The 13,403-nt window shown below is 32.2% G+C and overlaps 4 protein-coding genes across 6 annotated transcripts; 3 read left to right on the top strand and 1 right to left on the bottom strand.

The window, feature by feature from the left end:
- The first annotated feature begins 207 nt into the window (after positions 1–207).
- Positions 208–1,250, top strand: LOC118072438 (uncharacterized). The gene is made up of 4 exons (XM_035092316.1): positions 208–382; positions 615–791; positions 909–1,023; positions 1,102–1,250. Exons 1-4 carry the CDS (start codon positions 316–318, stop codon positions 1,226–1,228), a joined length of 486 nt encoding a protein of 161 aa, XP_034948207.1. The 5' UTR covers positions 208–315; the 3' UTR covers positions 1,229–1,250.
- Positions 1,150–5,236, bottom strand: Su(fu) (suppressor of fused). Of its 3 annotated transcripts, none has more exons than XM_035092313.1 (7): positions 4,742–5,236; positions 4,557–4,649; positions 3,688–3,997; positions 3,055–3,560; positions 2,775–2,979; positions 2,617–2,695; positions 1,150–1,994 (listed from the first exon to the last, which is right to left on the bottom strand). In XM_035092313.1, exons 1-6 carry the CDS (start codon positions 4,909–4,911, stop codon positions 2,630–2,632), a joined length of 1,350 nt encoding a protein of 449 aa, XP_034948204.1. In that variant the 5' UTR covers positions 4,912–5,236; the 3' UTR covers positions 1,150–1,994; positions 2,617–2,629. The 3 variants fall into 3 exon arrangements, with proteins under 3 accessions (XP_034948204.1, XP_034948203.1, XP_034948202.1); XM_035092312.1 differs by having other exon boundaries at positions 1,150–1,979; positions 4,742–5,235; XM_035092311.1 differs by having other exon boundaries at positions 1,150–2,695; positions 4,742–5,235.
- Positions 1,633–2,293, top strand: LOC118072437 (uncharacterized). Its single transcript, XM_035092315.1, has 2 exons — positions 1,633–2,001; positions 2,065–2,293. Exons 1-2 carry the CDS (start codon positions 1,657–1,659, stop codon positions 2,224–2,226), a joined length of 507 nt encoding a protein of 168 aa, XP_034948206.1. The 5' UTR covers positions 1,633–1,656; the 3' UTR covers positions 2,227–2,293.
- A 247-nt stretch (positions 5,237–5,483) lies between the features above and the next one.
- On the top strand, positions 5,484–12,738 carry l(3)72Ab (U5 small nuclear ribonucleoprotein l(3)72Ab). The gene is made up of 3 exons (XM_035092065.1): positions 5,484–5,571; positions 5,782–5,945; positions 6,250–12,738. Exons 1-3 carry the CDS (start codon positions 5,527–5,529, stop codon positions 12,443–12,445), a joined length of 6,405 nt encoding a protein of 2,134 aa, XP_034947956.1. The 5' UTR covers positions 5,484–5,526; the 3' UTR covers positions 12,446–12,738.
- The last annotated feature ends 665 nt before the right edge of the window (positions 12,739–13,403 follow it).

Genomic DNA, 13,403 nt, shown 5'->3' on the forward strand with positions numbered 1-13,403 from the left:
GAAGACTTGAGGATAATTAAATTTTAATAAAGAGACAATTTTTTGGAGTAACTAATATTAATACATAAATAACAAACGTTAATGATTATTTGAAACTATGAGTAAAACGTTGTGGATAAAGATAAAATAATGTTTATTTTTTTTTTATTTTTAACGACTGATTAAAATAGATAAACGAATCAGTGAGTTACCCTGGTTACAGAAAACACAACAAAACAAATATAGGCCAACATTAAGTAAACTGTATTGTCGTGAATGATTGACAATGGGGGAAACTGAGTACTTAACAATAAGGGCAAAATTAAGTGTGAAATTATGGATAATAGTATAATTATAACTTCCCTAATTTTTGTTTGTATGATTTTGAATGTTTTTGATAAAGGTAAGTTATAATAATCAGTTTAATATCAAAGTAATAAATATAAAACTCATGTATTGATAAAAAGAGCGGGAAGTCTAATTAAATAAATAATTAATTGATGGTAATAATAGTTTGACTCAAAGACATTTATAAATAACATAGATTATTGTAACGATATCATATTGATATTGATGATGTTAAGATTATTTTAATAATAGTCATGTTATTATTATTCATTTTTTTAATTGGTCAGGTTGTGCAATTGATTGCTTCAAATGTGTCTCTATTGGAGGTGATAACAAGGAATGTGATGATCCATTCCATAACAATGGTTCCATTCAGTTTTTGGAGTCACCTTGTCAAGGTGGACGTAAAGGAAGAGATGGACTCTTTCCTGCCACTGCATGTATCAAACTTGCAGGAGTGTATTGTACGAATATCATTTTGCTTTTACAATTTCTTATCTATAATATTTTAATATCAAATATTTCTATTATTCACTTAATATAATAAAATAATTATAATAATTAATTTATATAACTTATAGATGATACAGGAGTAACCATCACTGTGAGAAGTTGTGCTCTAGACAGTGGAACTCTTACAACAGATTCAGAATTAATTAGAATGTCTCACTGTGGAGGATTTTACTTTGGTGATAAGTAATAATAAAAATGAGTATTTTATTATAGATAAAATTGTAATTACTAATCATAATTAAATATTATATATTATTTTAGATATGTAAGAGGTTGTGTTCAATCGTGCAGTGATACAGATGCTTGTAATAATAGTGTACCAATTAATGCCAATTTATTTTTATCTCTATTTATATGTACAATAATAATATTATGCTTTCATCAATAATCTTAAAAATGACAAATCTGCACTGCCTTATCAAATATCCATCAGTCTACCGCTTTAAATATTGACATGTGCAATAAAACTTTTCATAATTACGTATAATAACTAATAAAAGAAATTATCTTAATTATTATAGCGATATAAATAAAACATTATGTATGTACAAAATAAATTAATTGATTAAAAATCATAATGAAACAATCAGCTGTCTGAAATATTATTTTTTATCTTATGATTTCCCGTCATATTCAGACCGTACGACTAAATGTTTGTTTTTTTACAATATAACCAATGATTTATTCATAAATTTCAAGTTGACTAAAAGTGTTTTACTCAGTTAAATGTTTAGTGAAATAACAAAAATTAACGGTTTTTGAATTATACAAAAAAATTAGTAGCATTAACGGTAGTACAAAAAAATTGTTATAAAAATGCCTAGTCGAGCGCAAAATATTTATGATCAATTGGCTTACGTCTTCCATGGAACTAGCCTGTGGTTTTGGGATACATCAGAACTTTTAGCTGATATAATGCTAGAATTTTTAGTAAGATCACTAGATCTCGCAATAGTCATCTTCAATCTATTATTTCAAGTTGTATGTTTCTTGAGGGATTTATGTATAGAAGCAATGCAAACATTTGCGAATGTATTTCGTGGGATTGTTAACGTTGTTAGTTCCATTAATACTGAAGACGTAGAAGACTTTGCATCAGCTTGTTTAGTTGTAATTCTCTGGATTGGCGTTGGACGGTTCTTGTTTGGCACAATCAACAAAGTAAAAAAAAATTTCCTTTATTATCTGATCCATTGTAATTTTGATTTTCTTACTTAATAATAGAACTATGGTCCATATAATCCACTAAGGCTACTGAATGTATTTTCTTGGAGAAAAGAGAAACTTGATTCTGTTTCATCTGTTCAAAACGGCTTATGGGTAAAAACAATTTCACGAAAGAAAACTCATGGAATACGTAAGAAACGCAATACTACAAAGTTTTGATATGATTAATATAAAGAAAAATTGTTACAAAATATTCTAAAAATAAATAAATGTTCATAAATTTTAATTTTCATTATATCAACAATGTGTAAAAATCTCGTTTATTCATATCCGCATTATATATACATTATATATATATATATATATATATATATATATATATATATATAAAAATATATATATATTAGCCACAAAAAATTGATGGCATTTATCTATATCACCTATTTATCATTAATCAGTAAAAATAAATTATATTCTGTGTTATGTTAGATTATATGTTTTACCTTTCGTTGCCGTGTTATTATTTCTATTGACTATTATTTTTCATTAAATAAATCTCGCATTCTTCTCAATTATTTTTTTTTGTCTTTCTGTTCTATTTATACTCACTCTTATTCGTCTGTCAATCAGTAACGATCGTTATCGCAAGATTATATTCAGGCCATGAGAAAGTACGTGGTAATTGAATCTATTATTTTTCAAGCAATAATTATTATGTAATAATATAAAAATAATTAGCTCTGAAAAAATAAAAGTTATCAACTTACATTTGGAAGACTGAAAACTTGAAATTCTTCGGCCATTTTCACAGCTAAAGCATCAGGAATGAGTACTTGAAGCCAAGGCCCTTGAACTACATAGGGTTTTTCTGAGGAAACTAAAGTTCCCGTGACTGATGATGCTACGACAGTTATTGCTGAATGTGATAGCACTGATTTGAATGTAAAATGTCGTCCATGCATTATTCTTCCCCTAGAAATACATTTTTTGATGAAAAAGATTCAATTTTTATTTCACAGTTTGATATTAAAAAAAATCATTGCTCACTTGATTGCAAGAGGAAGAAGGCTGCCAGCTTCTAAATTAAATGTTAAATGAAGTCCGGTTAATGGTTTAGCAGTAAAATTATCATTGAGAATGGATGGATCTGTGCGATCCGATGATAATTTATCAGATTTAATAGAGGTTCTAGGTGGACAATTTTCAATACTATCATCATTTTCTTCTTTTTCTACATCATCTTCTTCATCATCCGAAACATCTTTAGTCTTTTCTCTGTATTTTTCCGGACTAATATTATTCGTCATCTGAACCCACCAACACTTGGCTGAAACTCCACTTAAGTTAGACCCTTCCCTTTCAATCCCAGTTTGTATTTTTTCAGCAACTGTTGGATCTTGTTCCATAGCGGAGTGTGATCGATTGATGTTTGTCACGAGCCACGGGCCACAGTCTTGTGTTGTTTTTAAAAGATTTATGACTCCTAAGCCATTCCAATGCTGTGCCGCTTGAAGCTCTTCGGAAGTTACTCCGATTATTTGAACAAATGATACCTAAAATAATTTTTTGTAAGATGAAACTCTAACATAAAAAAAAAAATTAATTACATCCAATTATTGTTTATTTAATAATTTTATTTTAATATTATTCAACTATCATAAGAGATATATTTATTATTACCTCTCCATGTGGAGTAGAAATAGAATCCAGAAATTGAGCATCCTTTCCCATTAAAATTTGTGTAATTCTTCCATTTTCTTTACCTAAAGGAGAATGCCATGATACATGATCACCCGGAAGTAACATATTCCCTGAGTTAAATACATATTTTGCCAATTGCTGCATCACATTTGCTGGCCAGGTTGGTGGAGATGTTTCACCAGACTCTCGAACTAGTCTAAATGTTAATTCAAATCCAAATCCACTCGGCTGTCCTGGACTACTTTTCGGATGAAGTCTTCCATCTCCATGTAAATCCGAAAGCCCCAAACTTAAATGACAAAAAAATTAAGTCAAAGAGGAAATGGTTTAAAAAACTGTGATAAAAAAGAAAATAAGTTCATGTCAGCCTTTTAAAATTATGGTTAAAAATAATTTCCTTCCCTTTTTATTTCCGTTTTCACTTTCAATTCCTTTCGCCTGACATTCTCTAGACATTGATGAGTCGCAGCTAAATTTATCCAACATCCCTTACTTTATAAATACCTTAAAGCATACCTAACGAATTATGCATAATGAACGCGGTATTCAACTTTATTTTTCTGTTATAAAGTCAATTGTAAAAATATTATCCAATTTAGCAAATATTAATGTATATTATTTTGTTAAATTAATTTAATTTTAACGAAATCATGTTTATAAATGTTTTTTTATTTAATACGTTTCTAAGAGATTTACCTTTTATTATAAAACATTTGTTCACTAAAAACATTGTTAAACTTTGAGAATGATTGCTGTAAAGTCAGTAGCCACATTATTAAAAAGTCTTTGTATTTTATTCAGACGAGATTTTAAAAGTTTTTTTCTCGTAATTAACAGAAAATAATTACCTAATGTAGTGCCAATGAGGTGGAACTCCAAGTTCTGGACATCCAGGGTTTTCATACATACTAATATAATCTAAAGGATCTGGACCACCCAACCTGCAAATAATTTTTTTTTCATCATATACCATTCCTTACATTCATTTGATGTGCTACAAAATAGTGATTATTATTAAAATTAACATCTTTACCAATATTTTATAATTGCTGTTACAGTCAAAGGATTGCTTTGATCTGGATAAATTTCTTTACAAACATTGTGCAAAGCTTCTAGACCTAAAGCTCGAGACAATGGAGCCTCAGTGGATGGAATTGGTGGCAGACTTGAAAATTCTTCTCTTTCTCTCATGGTTCCAAACATCCAAATCAAATTTTTGGTTGAGCTTGAATGAATAGTCACTCCGGTAAATATTGGAAAGAAATAAAGACTAATGTCTATAATTGTAAACACTGAATAACAAATCTGTACAACTCTATAAACTTGGTGAACACATCAATAATTATTCTGCCCTACTCTATGTACGTGTTGCTTCTTTCACAGACGATTTGTTTATGTGTCGAGATATCGCATCTTTTGATGCTTGGTGTGGAATGTGCAACAATTGGTGGGGGAAGACATGAGATAAAGTAGAAACTTCTTCATGAAAAATTATTCATCTATCGAAAAGTCAGGTTCCGTTGGAAAAAAACTCATAGATCTCGTGTCCAACTATGATATTTTATCTTCAAAAAATTCCAACTTTTATAAATAAAAGTAAACAGCTTATCACTTTTTGAGAAAGTTTTGTGGATATGGGAAAATCGCATGTATAACTTTCAAAAATTATACAGCATTTATGTCCGGTACCGTATATTATCTGCTCTCTTTCCGGTTTCTGGAATAAACTTGATGCGCCGCCTGCCGGCCACTGATCAGAACTATTAGAACTAGGACGCCCACAAGACTCATCAGTCAGTTTATATCTGAAACGCAACAATGGCGGACGCAGCGGCTCGTCAATTGCAGTACGAATATAAAGCTGTAAGTATTATATCAATCATAATTATCATATTTTATAATTAACAAGACGCAAAAATAATAGTTTTTTTATTTGAGTATTTTTTTTTATATTTTATTCATTTTTTCTACTGCTATTCTTAAAACGTTTGATGTTTAGGTTATGTTGACTGTAATCGTAAAGTTACGTTTGTATAAACATGTTCTAATAAATTTGTATTTGTAATATTTCAGAATTCTAATCTTGTTCTACAAGCCGATGTTCGATTAATTGAACGACGTAGTCGTGATGAAGCTACCGGTGAAGTTATGTCCCTTGTTGGGAAATTGGACGGCACAAGAATGGGTGATCGTGCTAAGAGAACTAGACCCGGCAAAGTTGAAGAACGTAAAGTCAAGTAAGTATTTTTCTATTGATCATTAGTATGTTGATTTTTTTTTATATTTTTCTATTATTAGTATATTATGCATCTAGGAGTTGACATGGGGTATTGTTGCCTCGAACCGGTAGCGTCAGTCAAGGCGTGCGGCGTATTCGGCTCGTGCGCATGTGCCGCCCGCCTCAACTGACACTATCGGTCCGAGACAATGACACCTGACTTATGCTCCTATATGCTCCTAATAACATACTATTAAATTCTGTTTCACAAGTTTTATTTGATAATTTTCTTGAAGTAATTAATGGTGATTATTCTTTTGCAGACGTCAGAAGAGAGATGAAGCTCAGTATGATTTTGCGAGAATGAAAGGAGCAACTTTACTTTCGGAAGGTATGGATGAAATGGTGGGCATAGTTTATCGTCCAAAAACTCAAGAAACTCGTCAAACATATGAGGTATTACTTAGTTTTATCCAAGAAGCTATAGGTGATCAACCTCGTGACATTCTTTGTGGTGCTGCTGATGAGGTTTTGGCAGTATTGAAAAATGATCGTTTGAAAGAGAAAGAGAAGAAGAAAGAAACAGAACTTCTGTTGGGTTCCTTAGCGGAAGAAAGATTTGCATTATTGGTGAATTTAGGAAAAAAAATAACAGACTTTGGTAATGAAGAAAAGACAGTTGCGAGTGAAGAAAATATTGATGAGACTTACGGTATTAATGTTCAATTTGAAGAAAGTAGTGAAGAAGATGATGAAGATGTACATGGTGAAGTAAGAGAAATTGATGATGATGGAGAGGAAGGTGAAGAAGCAAACGTTAACCGTGCAATCCATGCAGAAAATCTCGGTGGAAATGAAGAAACAAAAAAAGAAAAAACTCTTCATCCTCTTGATATTGATGCATATTGGTTGCAAAGAAGGCTCAAAGAAATATACAATGATGCTATGGTATCTCAAGCAAAAGCCGCTGAAGTATTGGCAGTCTTAAGAGATGCAGGAGATGATCGTGATTGTGAAAATCAACTAGTTCTTCTTCTTGGGTATGATTGTTTCAATTTTGTTAAGCAATTAAAAAAGCACCGTCATATGATTGCTTATTGTACAATGTTAGCATCATCTCAGTCTGAATCAGAGCGTCAAACAATACGAAATAAAATGAACGATAATCCAACTCTAGCAAAAATTCTTCGACAATTGGATACAGGTAAAGGTGAAGAAGATGCTGACGAGACTATGGAAGCAAGAACACAAAGAAAAAGAATCGAAGAAAATGAAGATACTGGTGGTCCAGCAGGTCAAGTTCAAGGAACAAGGAATATTATCGATCTTGAAGATCTTACTTTTGCACAAGGATCTCACTTTATGGCTAATAAACGATGCCAACTTCCTGATGGAAGCTTTAGAAAGCAAAGAAAGGGATATGAAGAAGTCCATGTTCCAGCATTAAAACCTAAGCCTTTTGGCGAAAATGAAAAATTACAGCCAATTGATCAACTCCCAAAGTATGTTCAACCGGCATTTGAAGGATTTAAAACATTGAACAGAATCCAAAGTAGACTTCATCATACAGCACTTGAAAGTGATGAAAACCTACTGTTATGCGCTCCAACTGGTGCTGGTAAAACTAATGTAGCTTTACTTTGTATGATGCGAGAAATTGGCAAGCATATTAATTCTGATGGAACCATCGAAGCTGATCAGTTTAAAATCATCTATGTCGCTCCAATGCGTTCACTGGTACAGGAAATGGTAGGAAATTTTGGAAAACGTTTGGCAAGTTATAATTTAACTGTTTCCGAGTTGACAGGAGATCATCAATTAAATCGAGAACAAATAGCTGCAACTCAGGTGATAGTATGTACTCCGGAAAAATGGGATATTATAACAAGAAAAGGTGGTGAAAAAACATTTACCAATTTAGTACGGTTAATTATCATTGATGAAATACACTTACTACATGATGAACGAGGTCCTGTTCTTGAATCTCTAGTAGCTCGAACTATTAGAAATATAGAAACAACACAAGAAGATGTTCGTTTAGTTGGATTATCTGCTACTTTACCAAACTACCAAGATGTTGCACGATTTCTAAGAATTAAGCCAGAAACAGGGCTATTTTATTTCGACAACAGTTTCCGACCAGTCTCTTTAGAGCAACAGTATATAGGAATTACTGAAAAGAAAGCTTTAAAACGATTCCAAGTTATGAATGAAATCGTTTATGAGAAAACTATGGAACATGCAGGACGAAATCAAGTTTTAATTTTTGTTCATTCAAGGAAAGAAACTGGAAAGACAGCCAGAGCTATTAGAGATATGTGTTTAGAGAAAGATACTTTGGGTCAATTTTTACGAGAAGGTTCTGCATCGATGGAAGTACTTAGGACTGAAGCTGAACAAGTAAAAAATCAAGAGTTAAAAGATCTCCTTCCCTACGGATTTGCAATTCATCATGCAGGCATGACAAGAGTAGATCGTACTCTAGTTGAAGATTTATTTGCTGATAGACATATTCAAGTGTTGGTATCTACTGCTACGTTAGCTTGGGGTGTAAATCTTCCAGCCCATACTGTAATCATCAAAGGTACACAGATTTACAATCCAGAAAAAGGCCGTTGGGTTGAGCTTGGAGCTTTAGATGTACTTCAGATGTTAGGGCGAGCTGGTCGGCCTCAATATGATACTAAAGGAGAGGGTATTTTAATTACTAATCATAGTGAATTACAATATTATTTATCACTTTTAAATCAGCAGCTTCCTATTGAATCACAATTGATAAGTAAAATGCCTGACATGCTAAATGCTGAGATTGTTCTTGGAACAATTCAAAATATCCGAGATGCTGTACTGTGGCTTGGATATACTTATTTATATATCAGAATGCTTCGATGTCCTCATCTCTATGGTATCAGTCAAGATAAACTTAAAGAAGATCCACTTTTAGAACTTCATAGAGCTGACCTTATTCATTCAGCAGCACTTTCTTTGGATAGAAGTGGATTGATTAAATATGATCGTAAATCTGGAAACTTCCAAGCAACTGAACTTGGAAGAATTGCATCACATTACTATTGTACTCATGAAACAATGTCAACTTATAATCAACTATTGAAAAGAACTTTAAGTGAGATAGAACTATTCAGAGTTTTTTCTTTATCTAGTGAATTTAAAAACATTAATGTACGTGAAGAAGAAAAATTAGAATTACAAAAATTGATGGAAAGGGTTCCTATACCGATTAAAGAAAGTATGGAAGAAGCTAGTGCTAAAGTTAATGTTCTTTTACAAGCTTTTATATCACAATTGAAACTTGAAGGATTTGCATTAATGTCAGACATGGTTTTTGTTACACAATCAGCATCAAGATTAATGCGAGCTATTTTTGAAATCGTATTATATCGAGGTTGGGCTCAATTGGCAGATAAGTGTCTGTCTCTCTGCAAAATGATTGATAGAAGAATTTGGCAATCTATGTCTCCACTAAGGCAATTTCGTAAGATGCCAGAAGAAATAGTGAAAAAAATTGAGAAAAAAAATTTCCCATGGGAAAGACTTTATGATCTTGGTCCTAATGAAATAGGAGAATTAATTCGAGTACCTAAATTAGGTAAAATGATACACAAATACATTCATCAATTTCCTAAACTCGAATTATCAACACACATCCAACCAATTACTCGTTCTACCTTACGAGTGGAGTTAACAATCACTCCAGACTTTCAATGGGACGAGAAAGTCCATGGTACATCCGAAGCCTTTTGGATTCTCGTTGAAGATGTAGACTCTGAAGTCATTCTTCATCATGAATACTTTTTACTCAAAGCTAAATATTCTACAGATGAACATCTTATCAAATTTTTTGTGCCAGTATTTGAACCATTACCACCGCAATATTTTCTACGAGTTGTGTCTGATAGATGGATTGGAGCGGAATCACAATTACCTGTAAGTTTTCGTCATTTGATTTTACCAGAAAAAAATTTACCACCGACGGAACTTCTTGATTTACAACCATTACCTATAACAGCATTACGAAATCCCAAGTTCCAAAGTCTTTACATGGATAAATTTCCTCAGTTTAATCCAATTCAAACTCAAGTATTCAATGCCGTTTATAATTCTGATGACAACGTATTTATTGGTGCTCCAACTGGTTCGGGAAAAACTACAATAGCAGAGTTTGCAGTGTTACGATTATTAACACAAAACTCTGAAGGTAGATGTGTATATATGGTCAGTAAAGAGCCATTAGCAGAGTTGGTGTACTCAGATTGGCTGGTAAAATTTAATCACCAGCTTGGTAGGAAAGTCGTGCTTCTTACTGGAGAAACTGGCACAGATCTGAAACTTCTTGCCAAAGGACAGATTATTATAACAACTGCAGATAAGTGGGATGTACTTTCACGTCGTTGGAAGCAACGTAAAAATGTGCAAAACATCCAGCTTTTTATTGTTGATGAGTTGCAGTTAATTGGTGGAGAGGATGGGCCAGTTCTAGAAGTAGCATGCTCGAGAGCAAGGTATATTTCATCACAGTTAGATAAACCAACAAGAATTGTTGCCTTATCTGCATCTCTAGCTGATGCCAAAGATGCTGCACAATGGCTTGGAGCACCCGCTGCAGCTACATTTAATTTCCATCCATCGGTGAGACCAGTTACCCTTGACCTTCATGTTCAAGGAATAAATATTACTCATAATGCCTCTAGACTAGCTGCTATGGCAAAGCCAGTATACAATGCTATCCTCAGATATGCTCCTCATAAACCCATCATCATCTTCGTACCAACTCGACGACAAGCACGATTGACTGCCATTGACCTCCTCACTTTTGCTGCAGCAGAAGGTCAACCTTCAAAATTTTTCCATGCTGAAGAATCTGACATAAAACCATTCTTAGACAGGATGAGTGATAAAACTTTACGAGAAACACTCTCTCAAGGTGTAGCATATCTTCACGAAGGACTATCAGTAGATGATCGCCACTTAGTTGAGAGATTATTTGATAGTGGAGCTATCCAAGTAGCTGTTGTTACTCGAGATTTATGCTGGGGACTTTCGATCAATTCTCATCTAGTTGTTATTATGGATACACAGTGTTATAATGGTAAAACACATGCATACGAAGATTATCCCATTACAGATGTGTTGCAAATGGTAGCACGTGCTAATAGACCTTTAGAGGATCATGATGCTAAATGTGTCTTATTGTGTCAAAGTTCAAAGAAAGACTTTTTCAAGAAATTTTTAAAAGAACCTCTACCAGTAGAAAGCCATCTAGATCATCGTCTTCATGATCACTTCAATGCTGAAATTGTTACAAAAACTATTGAGAACAAACAAGATGCTGTTGATTATTTAACTTGGACATTCTTATATCGAAGGCTGACACAAAATCCTAATTATTATGGCTTACAAGGTGTCACTCATCGTCATCTATCTGATCATCTTTCTGAATTAGTTGAAAGAACTCTTAGTGATCTAGAACAAGCTAAATGTGTTGCAGTTGAAGATGAAATGGATACACTTCCTCTAAATCTTGGAATGATTGCTGCTTACTATTATATCAATTATGCAACGATAGAGTTATTTAGTCTTTCACTTAACAGTAAAACAAAAATACGAGGACTTTTGGAAATTATCTCGGCTGCTGCGGAATATGAAACAGTTCCCGTTAGACAACGTGAAGAGAACTTATTAAGAAGTTTAGCACAAAGGTTACCACATGCCCCACAAGCTACAAGGATGGCAGATCCTCATGTTAAAGCACAATTACTTCTCCAAGCTCATTTATCTCGGATCCAACTTGGTCCAGAATTACAAAAAGATACAGAACTGGTTTTAAATAAGGCTATAAGGCTCATTCAAGCTTGTGTAGACGTCTTGAGTTCTTCTGGTTGGTTAGCACCTGCTGTAGCTGCTATGGAACTAGCACAAATGGTAACGCAAGCAATGTGGTCTAAAGATTCATATTTGAAACAATTGCCGCACTTTACTAGTGAAACTATTAAGCGATGTACTGAAAAGGGTGTTGAAACTGTTTTTGATGTTATGGAGTTAGATGATGAAGACCGAAATAGACTTTTACAATTAACTGATGCCCAAATGGTTGATGTTGCTAAATTTTGTAACCGATATCCAAATATTGAAATGTCTTATGAAATTCAAGATAAAGATAAACTTCACAGTGGTGGTACTGTTAATGTCATTGTTCAATTGGAAAGAGAAGATGAAGTGATTGGACCTGTCGTAGCACCATTCTTCCCACAAAAAAGAGAAGAAGGTTGGTGGGTTGTTATCGGAGATCCTAAAACCAACTCACTGCTTTCCATCAAGAGGCTAACACTCCAACAAAAAGCCAAAGTTAAACTGGACTTTGTAGCTCCCGCTGCCGGACAGCACTCTTATACTCTGTATTTCATGAGTGATGCTTATCTTGGTTGCGATCAAGAGTACAAATTTACACTTAATGTTGGAGAATATGAATCTGAAGGCAGCTCAGGATCAGATTCAGAATAAATTAACATGACTTTATATTCGAGAGATAATAATTTTTTAAATAAAAACAAAATAAAAATAACAGTTAAATAAATTAAGGCTTATGTTAGTTTTATTTTGTCACACAGTCAACATATTATATTCCAATGAAATATATTGTGATCATTCATTTTAACTTTGTAATAAAGATGTCATAAAAATATCATTACTTAGAAAATTATATTAATTTTCTACAAAATTCTCTTGGATATAATTTGTATAAAAATTGTAATATACACATTGATCCAGAATTCAGTGTGATAGATTTTTATATCATTTTGATTAGAGTGTATAGTTGTTATTGAATTTGTTAGTTAAGTAATTGAATAAAATTATAACATTGTAAGAATCAATAAAATATATGTGATAAGAAAAAAAATTTTTTTGTATTTTTATTTCAGTTAAATTTTTATTTTTGATGATACATCAATGACTCTGATAGGAACATTAATGAATGTTTGATAATAATTTATTTAAATCTTAATTTTATATAAGTAATCTTGTATCATCATTATATCACTTATTTAGTTACAATATATAAATATTAAACTTCATTGTTTAGCTCAATTATCAAGATAATCCATTTAACTTTCACAATGATAACTAGTAATTATAATTAATAGCGCTTTTAAATATGTATGAATTTATAAATAATTATTTTTTTCAACTTTTTTTTTTTACGGAAATTTTATATTAAAATGTTTTCTCATACAGGATAAACCTCAGGTCCAAACTTTTATTCATTATTTTATTATCATACAATAATATCTAAAACAGTCAACATGTTTAATTAATAATCATTCCTTTATTACTCACGTTATTTAGAATTAACTTGATGCAATAATGGTTGCAAATAAATTTTTGAAAAGATTAGATATATATGTATAAATATAGAAATATTTTTTAAAATTTTTATTCTCTTAAAAAAATATTAAAAAAG

The sequence above is a fragment of the Chelonus insularis genome, unplaced genomic scaffold (genome assembly GCF_013357705.1).
Source record: "Chelonus insularis isolate UGA/USDA-ARS -01 unplaced genomic scaffold, ASM1335770v1 contig_93_pilon, whole genome shotgun sequence".
Classification (NCBI taxonomy): domain Eukaryota; kingdom Metazoa; phylum Arthropoda; class Insecta; order Hymenoptera; family Braconidae; genus Chelonus; species Chelonus insularis.

Coding starts and splice junctions, on each gene's coding strand:
- LOC118072438 (XM_035092316.1), top strand. CDS start 316: ATGGATAATAGTATAATTATAACTTCCCTAATTTTTGTTTGTATGATT. Junction 383..614: donor TTTGAATGTTTTTGATAAAG/GTAAGTTATAAT, acceptor TTAATTGGTCAG/GTTGTGCAATTGATTGCTTC. Junction 792..908: donor CAAACTTGCAGGAGTGTATT/GTACGAATATCA, acceptor TATAACTTATAG/ATGATACAGGAGTAACCATC.
- LOC118072437 (XM_035092315.1), top strand. CDS start 1,657: ATGCCTAGTCGAGCGCAAAATATTTATGATCAATTGGCTTACGTCTTC. Junction 2,002..2,064: donor TGTTTGGCACAATCAACAAA/GTAAAAAAAAAT, acceptor ACTTAATAATAG/AACTATGGTCCATATAATCC.